The 13,318-nt window shown below is 41.5% G+C and overlaps 2 protein-coding genes across 3 annotated transcripts in view; one reads left to right on the top strand and one right to left on the bottom strand.

Annotated features, from left to right (window-relative positions):
- The first annotated feature begins 558 nt into the window (after positions 1 to 558).
- On the top strand, positions 559 to 1,726 carry ptgdsb.1 (prostaglandin D2 synthase b, tandem duplicate 1). Its single transcript, XM_072450667.1, has 6 exons — positions 559 to 788; positions 865 to 1,004; positions 1,075 to 1,154; positions 1,217 to 1,330; positions 1,409 to 1,510; positions 1,588 to 1,726. The coding sequence occupies exons 1-6, from the start codon at positions 693 to 695 to the stop codon at positions 1,605 to 1,607; spliced, it is 552 nt and encodes a 183-aa protein (XP_072306768.1). The 5' UTR covers positions 559 to 692; the 3' UTR covers positions 1,608 to 1,726.
- Positions 1,727 to 2,770: 1,044 nt separating this feature from the next.
- The window catches only part of cntnap2a (contactin associated protein 2a), a 315,624-nt gene continuing 305,076 nt past the window's right edge, over positions 2,771 to 13,318 (bottom strand). For both annotated transcript variants that reach the window (XM_072450653.1, XM_072450654.1), the window contains 3 exons: positions 5,556 to 5,831; positions 4,665 to 4,736; positions 2,771 to 4,085 (listed from right to left, as the gene is read on the bottom strand). In XM_072450653.1, the coding sequence (XP_072306754.1) occupies positions 3,886 to 4,085; positions 4,665 to 4,736; positions 5,556 to 5,831 (548 nt within the window). In that variant the 3' untranslated portion in view covers positions 2,771 to 3,885. The remainder of the gene's footprint in view (positions 4,086 to 4,664; positions 4,737 to 5,555; positions 5,832 to 13,318) is intronic.

Raw genomic sequence — 13,318 nt, 5'->3', positions numbered from 1 at the left:
AGGTTATACTTTCACCTTTATTTGAGTCATTTTGCTCCTGTATCTTAATTGGTGGAGGTGTTTGCAAGGTTTGTTTTCTAAATTACTAGTGCAATTATAGTGCAAATAATTAAATGTGCTAATTGATCTAAACATTGATTTGGCTCAAGTTTTGCAAGAGTATCTTCCTTAGCACATACTGTTATCAAAGGACTGGAATTCAATGTCATGAGGTGCAGCTAGATTGTATAACTAATGTAACTAAAATCCACTTGGAGTACCAGTAATTCACTCATCAATATATTGAAGAAAGATTTTATTTTTGTGCCTGGTAGAGGATCTGTTTTCGGCTTGTGGCACCATGTGGTTAGGTAATTTGAAGTTGTCAATGTTTTGATAGTCCAGACATGTTTGAGCATTTGTGGTGGAGGAGGGAGCGCGCTATTATGCAGCTTCCACTTCACTTTCTCCTCTCGTGCGCGTGCCTTCCCCCTGTTCTATTCCCCAGTTCAAGCTTGTTGTGCAACACTGGTCATTTGCATGCTTGCTTCCTGGGCCAGTGTTTTTTTGGGAGTTGTCAGTGGGTGGGACTGAAGAGGGGGGACCGGGGAGGAGCAAAGCGAGCTGGGGCAATATAAAGAACCTCAGTCTGCTTGCTTTTGTTCTGCTCCTTCTTTCACTCTGAATTTGTGAAACAAGACCAACTGGACACCATGGAGAACATGCTGCCAAGGATGCTGGGAGTTCTGCTGTGCGCCCTGGCCGTCTGTGCAGACGTCCCCCCTGTAGCTGACTTCGACCTGGCTAAGGTAAAGACAACATATGGGTTCAATTCAAAATGCAAACTGTTAAAATGCTCATGCGTTTGGTTTGTTTGTTTTGTAGATGACTGGAAAATGGTACAACGTTGGGTTTGGAACTAACTCGGCTTGGTTTGTAAACCATAAAGACAGCATGAAGATGGGGGTGGCGATCATCACTCCAACTGATGTGGGAGACATGGACCTCACCTACGCTAACCTCAAGTAAGTAACGGACTTTTGCAAACAACGTAGATCCTCCATAGAAAATGACACAATGTTTTGGTTATTTTAGTGCTGATGGAACCTGCTGGAGAATGACCCATCTGGCCAAGAAAACCGACACACCAGGACGCTTCACTTTCCACAGTCAAAGTAAGAAACAGACTCATACGTTTTGCCTGGTCAGTGTATTTAACAGTGTTTCTGTCTAACAGGGTGGAACAATGACAACGACATGCGCATCATTGATGTGGTCTATGACAACTATGCTGTGGTCCACACCATCAAGACTAAGGATGGCGTATCTGAGGTCCTCAATAAGCTCTACAGTAAGTACATTTTGGCTGGGATTTCCTCTTTTGTCATGTGAATGGAAATGTTTTTAAGCAAACCTCATTGTTTCAAAGGTCGTACTCCTGAAGCCAGTGAAGACTTGCAGCTGAAATTCAAACAGTTCTCTCTGGACACTGGTGTACTGGCAGAAAATACTGTGATTCTGCCGCCAAACGGTAAACAAACTCAAACACATTCCCAATAGATCAGACGTGCTGATTTGACTTAACCAACCCTTTATCTTTGACCACAGGCGAGTGTCCATCAGTCTAAGAAGTCCATTCCACCACACCACGGACAGCATTCAACCCACTTCAGCTGCACAGAATGACACCTGCAATACTTTAGCCACGAACCAAAGACCAAAATGCAAATCTGTGACATATTTCTTGTTTAAAATTTTTAAAGAGATTGTAGAAGCTGCTTTTATACTTTCACTGATTGTCAATACTGCTAAATTCAATAAAATACAAAAAAAAAACAAGAGTTGGTTATTGCATCTCCACAAGGAAAGTAAAAACATATGAAACATTAGTGTAATCTTCCATTCTCTATTATGACCACTAGATGTCGCATGTCTGCAAAGTGACAAGGATTTTATTTAGGAAATTTAAAACAAAAAGACTAGTTTAACCAGGATAAAACACTCTTTATTGAACTCAACAAAACTGAAAGCAAAGTTATGGTACGTGGGTTCATTATCACACATCTAAGGTCGTGTGCTTGATACACAGTAATAAATAAATAAATAAAGAAACATCTGTCGTTTGCCTCCATGGATAGATAAAAGTCTTGTTTGAGGCTCTGGTTGAAGGCAGGCTGAGCTCACCACTGTCCAGAGGTTGAAACTTACCCATGACGCAACAGTGATGCACAAATCAATGGACAGAAAAAGCAAGCTCACGATTTGTTGGCAACTTGTATGAGGATAATGTCAAAAGTTGAACACAAACAAACACTTCTTTTGCCCATTTACAGTCCTTCAAACTGCACCTTTTTGCACATTGACAGATCTTTTCACTTTGGGAACTCACAATGGGGTTGAGAGGGATTAAACACAGAGCACCAGTGAAATCATAAGACGTTTTAAAGCTCCATGCAGCAGGGCATTTGCTCCATAATCCGAGGGCGAAACGGCTCAACACCTTCAAGGCACAGTAAGTTCATAACAAGCCAATTATCATCCTCACCTCGCCCTCGAACCCTGAGCAGTTACACGTGTCAGACTTTGCTTTTCACGCTGCTCAAATCACTTAACGAATGGTGCGTCGCTCAGGTACAATTGCTCGAAATCTCCGCAGTCTGCTCGAGTACACTGTGTTTCAAATGTCAGCAGTTATAGCACATAAACTGTCATCAACAACAGTATTGTTAAAGGATTGGTCAAATGCACGGGACACGTTTCCAAAACAGGGTCAATAAAGTGTTAAGACGCATTAGAAAGTCTTCACACAGTCAGTTTATTTGAGTAATTCAATTCAATGTCGTCATCTTTGCAGTATTATTGTACACATGAGAATTTCTAGATATAGTATATAGTGATATTTGTGTGATATGTGTGTGAATTCGATAAAGCACAGAGCAATTCTGTAAAATGCTGGGAAATCTTCACTGTCCCATTAAGTAGTACTTCATATTGTGCATATTCCTTACATTGAATTGAATTACAACATTAACCCTAGTATTTAACTTCTTTTGGTCATTGTACAGATATATGCAGCTAAACCGACTCAAGTATTTGGCAGAAACACGATCACTGAGTGAATAAAGGCTCTGTGTTAGGCTCAGCGTTAAAGTAAAGAAGCTGCCAACACAATCACAGAGCAACACAGTTTCCCCATCAACCCCTGGCGCGCCCCCTGCTGTTCATGTCCCGCCACAACATAAATATATTTATACATGATAGACACATGATTCTATAGAAATCTTAGTAGTGATTCGTAAATAAACCTCTGAATAAATGCTTTGAAAACAATTGAACAAAAAAAACGAAAACAATATTTACAAAGTGACTTTTGGCATTCATATTAAACTATATTACCACAGTATAAAGTGGCACATCTGTTGCATTGCATGGACATGAATAAGTGACCCAAAACTCAACCGGACAAACTAAATTCTGCTTTTTAAATGTTCAGTAACAGAACATCATTAGATAAAAGATTTCCGTTTAAAAAATCGAATCAAATTGCAACAGAGATTTGTGATCAAACCTTGCGCTATCACACCCAGTTAAGAGTAAGTATTTGTACAGTATTCAAAGTACTGGAAACTCCCAAGCACAATACAAAGAAGGACAAGCCAGTTTAGTATGTACAGACAGTCTCATAGCCGTGCTCCACTGGCCCCTCTTCCTCCTCGAATACTGGATATATTTATAAAAAATAATAAATCAAAACAAACCAAATGGTAAAGGAAATCATATACAGCACTGCCGTCTCTGGGAGAGTCTCAGAAAGTGGCCTCGTCCTCTAATATTGTTCTTGAACCTGGTCGGCCTGTGGGACAGTCTGGCGGACCTCCTCTGGTGCAAAGGTCTCGACAGCGAGCGTTAGATGAACCACTCTTTCTTTGACTCGTCGATGGTCTCGGGGTTGTCCGTGCCGATGATGGCCGTGTCTGCAGACTCGGCCGCAGACTCGGCGCTGCCCTTGGCCTCGTTGGTGTGGTACGTGCCTTTGTGGCGGAACATGTAGCGGATCAGGAACACCAGCGTGCACAGGATGGTGAAGATCACGACGGCGATGATCCCTGCGGGACAGACACCAGGTCAGAAGAGGCGGTGTAATCTCATCTGTGGTGTATGAACGGACTAATAAATATGTGCAGATGAGTACTAATGGATGTCGATTAATCTTTCTGTTTCCCGCAATTATTTACATTTGAATGTGTTATAAGTGACATAAAACGCTGTTGAGATCAGCTTGTTTTTGGAAATATATCAAAATCTAGATAATATAGTGAATGCTGTTTTGAGGATATGTACAATTTGAATATTGAGTAAATACATTTATAGTAAAAATGCAAAAATAATTAATTAAAAAAGTTAGGTTGTAAATTGTTAAATCAAGGTAATAAAAATCTATTTCTGCACTTTTGTTAATAATTTTACTCACATTTGTCTGAAACCTCAACTAATACATTTAAACACATAAACAGACATAATATTGCTTGAATATTTATTATCATAATACTCTAAACAATATACCGTAGCCCTCTCCTACGTACTTGTAGCTTGTACGATTATTGTTACTATTAAAAAAAACAGACGCAGGTGCATTATTTTCTGATTGTTGTGTGTTTAAGCCCATAAAGTATGTAAAGTCTCACCTCCTATAATGGCTGAATCTCTGTTGACTCCATCAGGAATCACTCTCTCCTCATTGAAGGGGAACTCTGCATCTACAACAGTGAAGAAAATATTATCACACGCACAACACAATATCATTTGCAAGCTTTTCTTTAACGTTTCATTTTAAATAAGCGCATCAATCTTGCAGAGAACAGGGACACTTCCCAACAGAAAGAAAATCAATACAAGACAGACAGTATTTGATAGCTGCATGAAATATAGATGACTTCTCTGTGTACAAATATAAAGGAGGCAAAGGTAAATCTATTTATTGGACGTCTGCGCTGAAAGCCGAGTGAAAGTTGGACGCTGAAATTAAGATCAATGCCCTCGATCAATGTTGAATAGCTCTTCACTCCCAAAGGCCCAGTTGTAGTGTAATAGAACTGTAGATACACATTCTTGTTTGGGTGCAGTTAGCAAGAACCTAAACGGATGCGTGACCTGTCGCAATCGACTTTTGGAATTGTTCAAATATGATAGAAAGAACAATGTATTTGGGGAAGATTCACCGTATGTTTTCTTCTACAATTAGACTTGAAATGTAGAGCGTGAAGAGTTCTCAATTCATTCATTATATTTATTATTCAGCTTTAGGGACAAAAGACGCTTGAATTCCGTGAACAAGACAGTAGTGTTTAGAGCAGAAGCGGGTCCTTTCAGCTGTTCATAAATCGATATCAAGACGAGAGGACGAGTCAGGGTCACAGCCATAACTCTCATTCCCTCTGTCCTCTAAAACAGAAGCAGCTTGAAAAGTCTACAACATAATTATTATACTATTATATCAATGTGGCCCACAGGTGTAGCCTCTTCAGTCCTGACTATGATCCGTCCTGTGTAATGTCCTGTGTCACATGGGTGTTTACCTGTGTCGTCCAGGTGCCAGGGGTCTGTAGCTGCAGACATTGGTGGGATGGTGAGAGGCGATGCCCCACAGTTGGACTCGAGAAGTTTCCCCTGGTGGGACACGGGTGAGGACGGCCGGTCGCTCTGCGTCTCCGTGGACCGGGATTTGGACTGCGCCGCGACTCTCAGGGCGGCCTTGAGCGGAGCGATGCCGTTGAACCGGACCCGGGACAAGCAGCCGACGAAACCGGGAGTGTTGTAGCGCTCGACCACGGCCGGATCCACGTACCCGGTTTCTAGAAAGAGACACGTGCACGAGAGGGTAAGTTTGTCCCATCCTTCAATCGGGCGTCACGTGTTCTGTTCTGGCCTCTGTCCCTTGTCCCACTGGTTTGGAGAACATCCCACCGTTTCACTAGTGCCATACGAATTGAATAAAAAGGTCATTTTTACATATTTCCTTGCATAAAATCTGTCTATTCTGACTTCTGGACTGTAATATTACTGCTTATTACAATCCCCCTCCCACAATTTTAGGTTGTTATGGCAATTATTTTCTCCAATCGTGTCAGTCCCGCCATGTCCCACCACGTGTCACGACTAGTCCCACTTTTACAATTAAGTGTCACACTATGTACGTCCTTTCTAATGCGTCAAGTTCCTTATTTATTTGTCTAGTAACTTTATCACTAAATGTTCTTGGTTAAACTAGTGACTGACATTCAGAGTCGTAGTCTAACCAATGACCTCTAGTACAAGGACACAAGGACACAAGGACCTCCCCTCCCTCCCTCCCTCCCTCCCTCCCTCCCTCCCTCCCTCGTTCTCTCCCTCCCTCCTTCTCTGCCTCCTCCTCTCCTTCTCTCCCTCCTCCTCTCCCTACTTCTCTCCCTCCTCCTCTCCCTCCTTCTCTCCCTCCCTCCTCCTCTCCCTCCTTCTCTGCCTCCTCCTCTCCTTCTCTCCCTCCTCCTCTCCCTACTTCTCTCCCTCCTCCTCTCCCTCCTTCTCTCCCTCCCTCCTCCTCTCCCTCCTTCTCTCCCTCCCTCCTCCTCTCCCTCCTTCTCTGCCTCCTCCTCTACTTCTCTCCCTCCTCATCTCCATCCTCTTCTCCTTCTCTCCCTCCTCCTCTCCCTCCTCTCCCTCCTTCTCTGCGTCCTTCTCTCCTCCTTTCCCTCCCTCCTTCTCTCCCTCCTCCTCCTTCCCTCCTTCTCTGCCTCATTCTCTCCTCCCCTCCCTCCCTCCTTCTCTCCCTCCTTCTCTCCCTCCTTCTCTCCTTTTCTCCTTCCCTCCTTCTCTCCTCCCCTCCCTCCCTCCTTCTCTCCCTCCTTCTCTCCTTTTCTCCTTCCCTCCTCCCCTCCCTCCTCCTCTCCCTCCCTCTCTCCCTCCTCCTCTCCCTCCCTCCTCCTCTCTCTCCTCCCCTCCCTCCTTCCCTCCCTCCCTTTTGTGATCATTGCTGGGACAGTTTCTTCTCTTGTGTGAAAGTGAGATCTCAGAGGAGATGACACAGAAAAACAAGCTCATATCCAGTGTTTTCCGTCATGATGTTTGATATCCTGGTCTTATGGGTCTCTTTGAACACGCTGCTGCTGCTGCTGCTGCTGCTTACATACGGTTCCTTTGATGGTTGCAGTCCACTATTCACACTCAAACTCCATCCATCACTATCTGGAGAGGAGTGTTTTCAATATCGACTGCACCTTGTTATTGCGATTCTGCTCCTATTCTTTTCTTATGTGAACAAATGTGTGCAACCTAACTGTTACTTAACTCCACAGTTTGGCATTAAACTTGTGATTGCACAATAAAAACACTTCATCATCAATAGAACATTCCAGGCAAAGCAACAAAAGTAGCAGAGTCTCCAGCAGAAACGTTACATAGGGCACAAGTAAGCCACTTGGTATGACTGAGGTGAATAAAATAAAAAATAGTTCTTAGCCATTACTGTATAAATGTTATAGCACTGCGACATGCAAAATACACAGTAACAGAAATAAATGTGCCCTTTTTCGTGAATAAAGAACGTGGCCTTATTTCATGCCTTAATTTCCCATTTGCTGCATGTTGTCATAAATCTGGCAGCTTTCAAAATGTCCCCATTACACCAGGTTCAACATTCAGCTCTTTTCACAGAAACACTATGTGAAATTTTGCCTCCCGGCTGCTGCTTTTGGCCACACCCAAGAGGAACTGTTTGGACAACGCTGCAGCACAACACTGGCTGATTAGCACCACACTGCAGCGTGTGTGTGCGTGTGTGCGTGTGTGTGTGTGTGTGTGTGTGTGCATGTGTGCGTGTGTGTATGTGTGTGTGCGCCTACTTAAATCATGTTGTGAGTCTCTGAACAGGGTTTATAATGTAATTCTCGGACCTTATTTCATTTAGAAGGTTCAACGTTGAGGGTGTCTGTCTGTGTGTCTGTGTCTCTGTCTGTGTGTCTGTCTGTGTGTCTGTGTCTCTGTCTGTGTGTCTGTGTCTCTGTCTGTGTGTCTGTCTGTGTGTCTGTGTCTCTGTCTGTGTGTCTGTGTCTCTATCTGTGTGTCTGTCTGTGTGTCTGTGTGTCTGTGTGTCTGTCTGTGTGTCTGTGCTGCTCAGCTATTGATTGAAGTGCCAGGAATGGAGGCAGTGATATGTGACTCTTTGGACGAGAACTACAAACACAATGACTGGACAGTGTTTACTGCACGTGTGTATCATTCACACGATACCAGATACACGCTGGGTTATATTTAATTTGATACTTAAAAACTATCTAGAATTGGTTCTATGGGAATACGTTTTAATTTGAAAGAGTGTGTATATAATTAGAGTATTCACTTGTCTGTTTGGCTTTCAATGTGACTCTCGAAAAGCAAAATTTTAGAAGTTCACACATAAAAACAGCAATTTTATATATAAAAAACTCAAATGACTCAAATGGAAATGATGATGATTTCCCCATAAAAATACAGTTCTTCACTAAATATTTTTAGTTAAAGCACTTAAGCCAACAAAACTGCATTATAAATAAATAAATAAAATAAATAAAATAAATAAAATAAATAAAATAAATAAAATAAATAAAATAAATAAAATAAATAAAATAAATAAAATAAATAAAATAAATAAAATAAATAAAATAAATATCTACCTAAGTCTCCTGCAACATCCAGTGCCTCTAACCACAGTCAGTTATCAAATAAATACATCAACAAACACATTAATACATTAAAAAATAAATAGATCCAGTATGTTTTAATTTTAAATATTAATAGCTATAGATGTGCAGCCTAACAGGTAACAGGTAACAGGTGTTGATATTGTTATAGTTGTAACATACAGCATGTAGGAGATGCTGTGTGCACCTATAGGAGCTGGTATTTGCATATGCGTGGGCTGTTGAATTAGGCAGAGGAGAGAGGAGCACCACTACAGTTTGCACAGCAGCCTGAATACTAATATCTACAGACTCAACTGTATGAATGTGGATATGAACAAGTCTTGATTACTGCAGAGGCCCAGTCTGCATACTAAATAGGCTTTCCACTGCGCGTATTACAGGGCTGGTTTGCATACAATGGCTCCGATCAGGAAACCACTGTTATAGGCGTCCCCTTGTTCTTTATTTTCCACAAAGCTGTTGATTTCAACAGGGAATAGCACTTAGGAAACAGCTTCTTGTCACTTAAAACATGCGGCTCCTCATAAATATACATGCTCTGTTATGAAGGGTTGTGATTTCTAAACCTACTCTTCAATTTTAATCAAAGCATTGCACAAGAGGCTTAATATACACAAATTAAAATCAGAAATCAGAGCGAATATGACATTTAATCTTACAGCCTAACATACATGAGCTACTGAAAGACCTGAATTATGTATTTTTACTCATTTTCAGTAGATTGACAAAGGCAGGTGGTCGTTATTTATAATGAAAACAAGTCAAAGCTGATTTTGCATCTATATCTTATACTTCACTGTGTTCTTTCGTTTAAGTGTATTAAGAGCATATTCTCTGCACAACAAAGACTTTACAATAACCTTACAGTGAAATCAGATTGGATGAAATTTTAGATTAGGCTTTAATGGAATCTGACACTATCCAAACCAAATAATGCAGTTCGAGTGCCTTTTATAGAATGCTTAGTGTTTACTTTCCAGTGATAACAGCCTCCATATGGAGCAAGGCTTTAGAAGGTATATTACCAGACAAATCAATAAAGCCGGGGCAGATTTTCCAAAACAACAGCACGATGACACTGATAAAAATATGATAATAAAGCATATAAACAAAACTTCTAGATAATACAATGTGCGTGACCTGAATTGTCCCTTGTAAATGTTTACAGCGTGTATGTTCACAGCGTGTATGTTCACAGCGTGTATGTTCACAGCGTGTATGTTTACAGCGTGTATGTTTACAGCGTGTATGTTTACAGCGTGTATGTTCACAGCGTGTATGTTCACAGCGTGTATGTTCACAGCGTGTATGTTCACAGCGTGTATGTTTACAGCGTGTATGTTCACAGCGTGTATGTTCACAGCGTGTATGTTCACAGCGTGTATGTTCACAGCGTGTATGTTTACAGCGTGTATGTTCACAGCGTGTATGTTTACAGCGTGTATGTTTACAGCGTGTATGTTTACAGCGTGTATGTTCACAGCGTGTATGTTCACAGCGTGTATGTTTACAGCGTGTATGTTCACAGCGTGTATGTTTACAGCGTGTATGTTTACAGCGTGTATGTTCACAGCGTGTATGTTTACAGCGTGTATGTTCACAGCGTGTATGTTCACAGCGTGTATGTTCACAGCGTGTATGTTCACAGCGTGTATGTTTACAGCGTGTATGTTTACAGCGTGTATGTTCACAGCGTGTATGTTTACAGCGTGTATGTTCACAGCGTGTATGTTTACAGCGTGTATGTTCACAGCGTGTATGTTTACAGCGTGTATGTTTACAGCGTGTATGTTCACAGCGTGTATGTTTACAGCGTGTATGTTTACAGCGTGTATGTTCACAGCGTGTATGTTTACAGCGTGTATGTTTACAGCGTGTGTGTTTACAGCGTGTATGTTTACAGCGTGTATGTTCACAGCGTGTATGTTCACAGCGTGTATGTTCACAGCGTGTATGTTTACAGCGTGTATGTTCACAGCGTGTATGTTTACAGCGTGTATGTTTACAGCGTGTATGTTTACAGCGTGTATGTTCACAGCGTGTATGTTCACAGCGTGTATGTTCACAGCGTGTATGTTTACAGCGTGTATGTTCACAGCGTGTATGTTCACAGCGTGTATGTTTACAGCGTGTATGTTTACAGCGTGTATGTTTACAGCGTGTATGTTTACAGCGTGTATGTTCACAGCGTGTATGTTTACAGCGTGTATGTTTACAGCGTGTATGTTTACAGCGTGTATGTTTACAGCGTGTATGTTTACAGCGTGTATGTTCACAACGTATTCAACTGTATGTACTACGCACTATGTAACTGATGGAGGGTCGGCCACCTGCTTGTCTCCATGGAGATGTTCCACAGTATGGCATTAAACGTAAATCTATCTCAATGGTGACAATGATGCCACTAGGCCAAGTTACAGGTCAGATCTGTGGACAGAAGTCCCACTCACGGCAAGAATGAATGTTTTTGCAGTAAAAACACCTGTAATTGAATAAACGAAAGAGGTTTATTGCAATACTGAGAAACATTCTAGACGAAGCAATAACATCTCCATGGAGACAAGTAAGTGACAGATCCCCCACAAGAAAAGTTACATAGTGTAGCTTTAAATTTCATCCTTGTGTGTTTCATGTGAGCAGCATTTACGGACCTACGCAGTGCAGGTGCCTAAATAATGAAAAATAATAAAACATGCAGATTATCAAGGCACCACTCCCCAGAATATTATAGGTAAACCAAGATAAGAACTGCTTGGATATATTAGCATGCTTTATCAGGGCAAACGTCAGAATATTGTGACTATGCAGGCTCCTGTCTGCAAAAATAACTGAGACATGGTCTGCATATTGATTCACCAAAGTCATGAATAATTCAAAAGGTGTGGCGACGCGTAAAACATATCACCAGCGATAATCTGTGGTACAAGAAGGTGTTTTTTTAAGGGTGTGCAGGTTGGTTTAAAGGGATGGCAGGGCTAAATGAGGTAAGGGTGTGGCAATGTTACAAAAACAGATAAACTATATAATATTAAGCATAAAATAAATGGCCTGTTGAAGGTTGAAGGAGTGTGTGACGAGATAAATCCTGTGATGACAGACTCGGCGGTGGAGTGGGGGGTAGAAAGTACAAGAGGGGCGTTTGAATGGAGGGGCAGGGCCGGGAGATCAGAACCGGGTTGCCATGGTAACAAATGGATGCAGGGTGGCTGGAAAAGAGCAAGTTAAATAAATATACTGCGGTGCACCTGCAACATGAAACGGTTATGCAGAACCAAAATATGTACGATTTAAGAGAGATTAGAAGATATTATTGAACATAAGATAGTATTACGTATCCATGGGTTTCAGAACGATGAGGAATTGTAGTCGTTGCCATAGCGATTAACAATTTTAAACCAAATATTATATCTTTTGAATGGGAAAAAGTCCTGGAAACGTTGCACATAAATACCGTGAAAGTACTTGAGAAACAATAAAAAACTGTACGGTGGCAAGAAGATTGTGGCGATAAAATATGACCCTCAAAAGTTAAAGTGATACAAAAATATACAAAATATAATAGACATTAAAAGGTGGGTGGGGAATAATTAGGGGAAATGAATAAAAGACAAAATAGAGATATGATCCATGTAGTGGATGAAGTTTGGTATGTACTATTGGTTGAATAATAAAACAAAGTATCAAACATAAATCTACATGTGTATGCGTCTATATCCTCCCTAAACAGGACATCATGTTGGACTCAATCCAAAGCCTTATTACTTCACAGTGACACATAGCAACATGCAGACAAACGAAAAAAATAACCTTCACCATAAAAAATTTCATACTCTGGCTATCACACCAATTATACCCATATTATCCTCTTAAAAAAGCAACAACTTAGCTCGTTTACCTACAGAAATGCTAGTGATTCACACTAAACAGAGAGTAAAAACATGATAGTATTTACCTGTTACTAAGCTGCTGTGCCAAATGTAACCTCTGTAAACTACAAGCTCAGCGTCGGTGTGCTCAGCGTCTCTATCTCCTCTCCATCCCTGCCTCTGCACTGCGGTCCCACCCCCCGCTCCGACGCAAGCGCAGCCGCTGGAGAAAACACGGAGAGCGGACAACTCCACGCCAGCCGCGGATCGGGACTGACCACAGCGCTAATCACGGGCAGCGTGTGAAAAAAAAAGAAGCATGATGTCATTGCACATCTGAGCAGCGGTGACACGAGCAGGTACGCCCTTCTGAAAGGCACGAGCAGATGGAGGAGATTATGGAAACGGTACAAAGGCAGAGGGGAGATAAAAGATAAAAGAGGAAATCGTTTGCGCTACCATCAGGGGCATCTACCCAAAGGCTTTTAATCAGTGTCAGGAGGTCTGATTGCTTTGGCCCCAAAGGTCACAACACAAAAGACATGTATTGACCAAGGAAATTAAGCCCTTATGTAGTAGATAGGAGTTTAAAGTGAATGACTGACAATTATCATGTATTTATCCAGTTACACAACATGAGGAGAAGGAAACCACCTGTAATGCAATGCAAATGTATGGATATGAAGATGTTGGGACACTGTAAGCAATAATAACTGGGACTTCAAACTATAATATACATGCATTGTTTAATATTAC

The sequence above is a fragment of the Eucyclogobius newberryi genome, unplaced genomic scaffold, assembly GCF_026437365.1.
Source record: "Eucyclogobius newberryi isolate DKJ021-1_F unplaced genomic scaffold, fEucNew1.0.hap1 SCAF_18, whole genome shotgun sequence".
Taxonomy (NCBI): domain Eukaryota; kingdom Metazoa; phylum Chordata; class Actinopteri; order Gobiiformes; family Gobiidae; genus Eucyclogobius; species Eucyclogobius newberryi.
This window is presented reverse-complemented; position numbering and strand designations above follow the sequence as displayed.

What these genes read in the sequence shown, in the direction of transcription:
- ptgdsb.1 (XM_072450667.1), top strand. Translation starts at nt 693, where the DNA reads ATGGAGAACATGCTGCCAAGGATGCTGGGAGTTCTGCTGTGCGCCCTG. An exon ending in CTGACTTCGACCTGGCTAAG is followed by an intron (nt 789 to 864) that starts GTAAAGACAACA and finishes TTTGTTTTGTAG; the next exon opens with ATGACTGGAAAATGGTACAA. An exon ending in CTTCACTTTCCACAGTCAAA is followed by an intron (nt 1,155 to 1,216) that starts GTAAGAAACAGA and finishes TCTGTCTAACAG; the next exon opens with GGTGGAACAATGACAACGAC.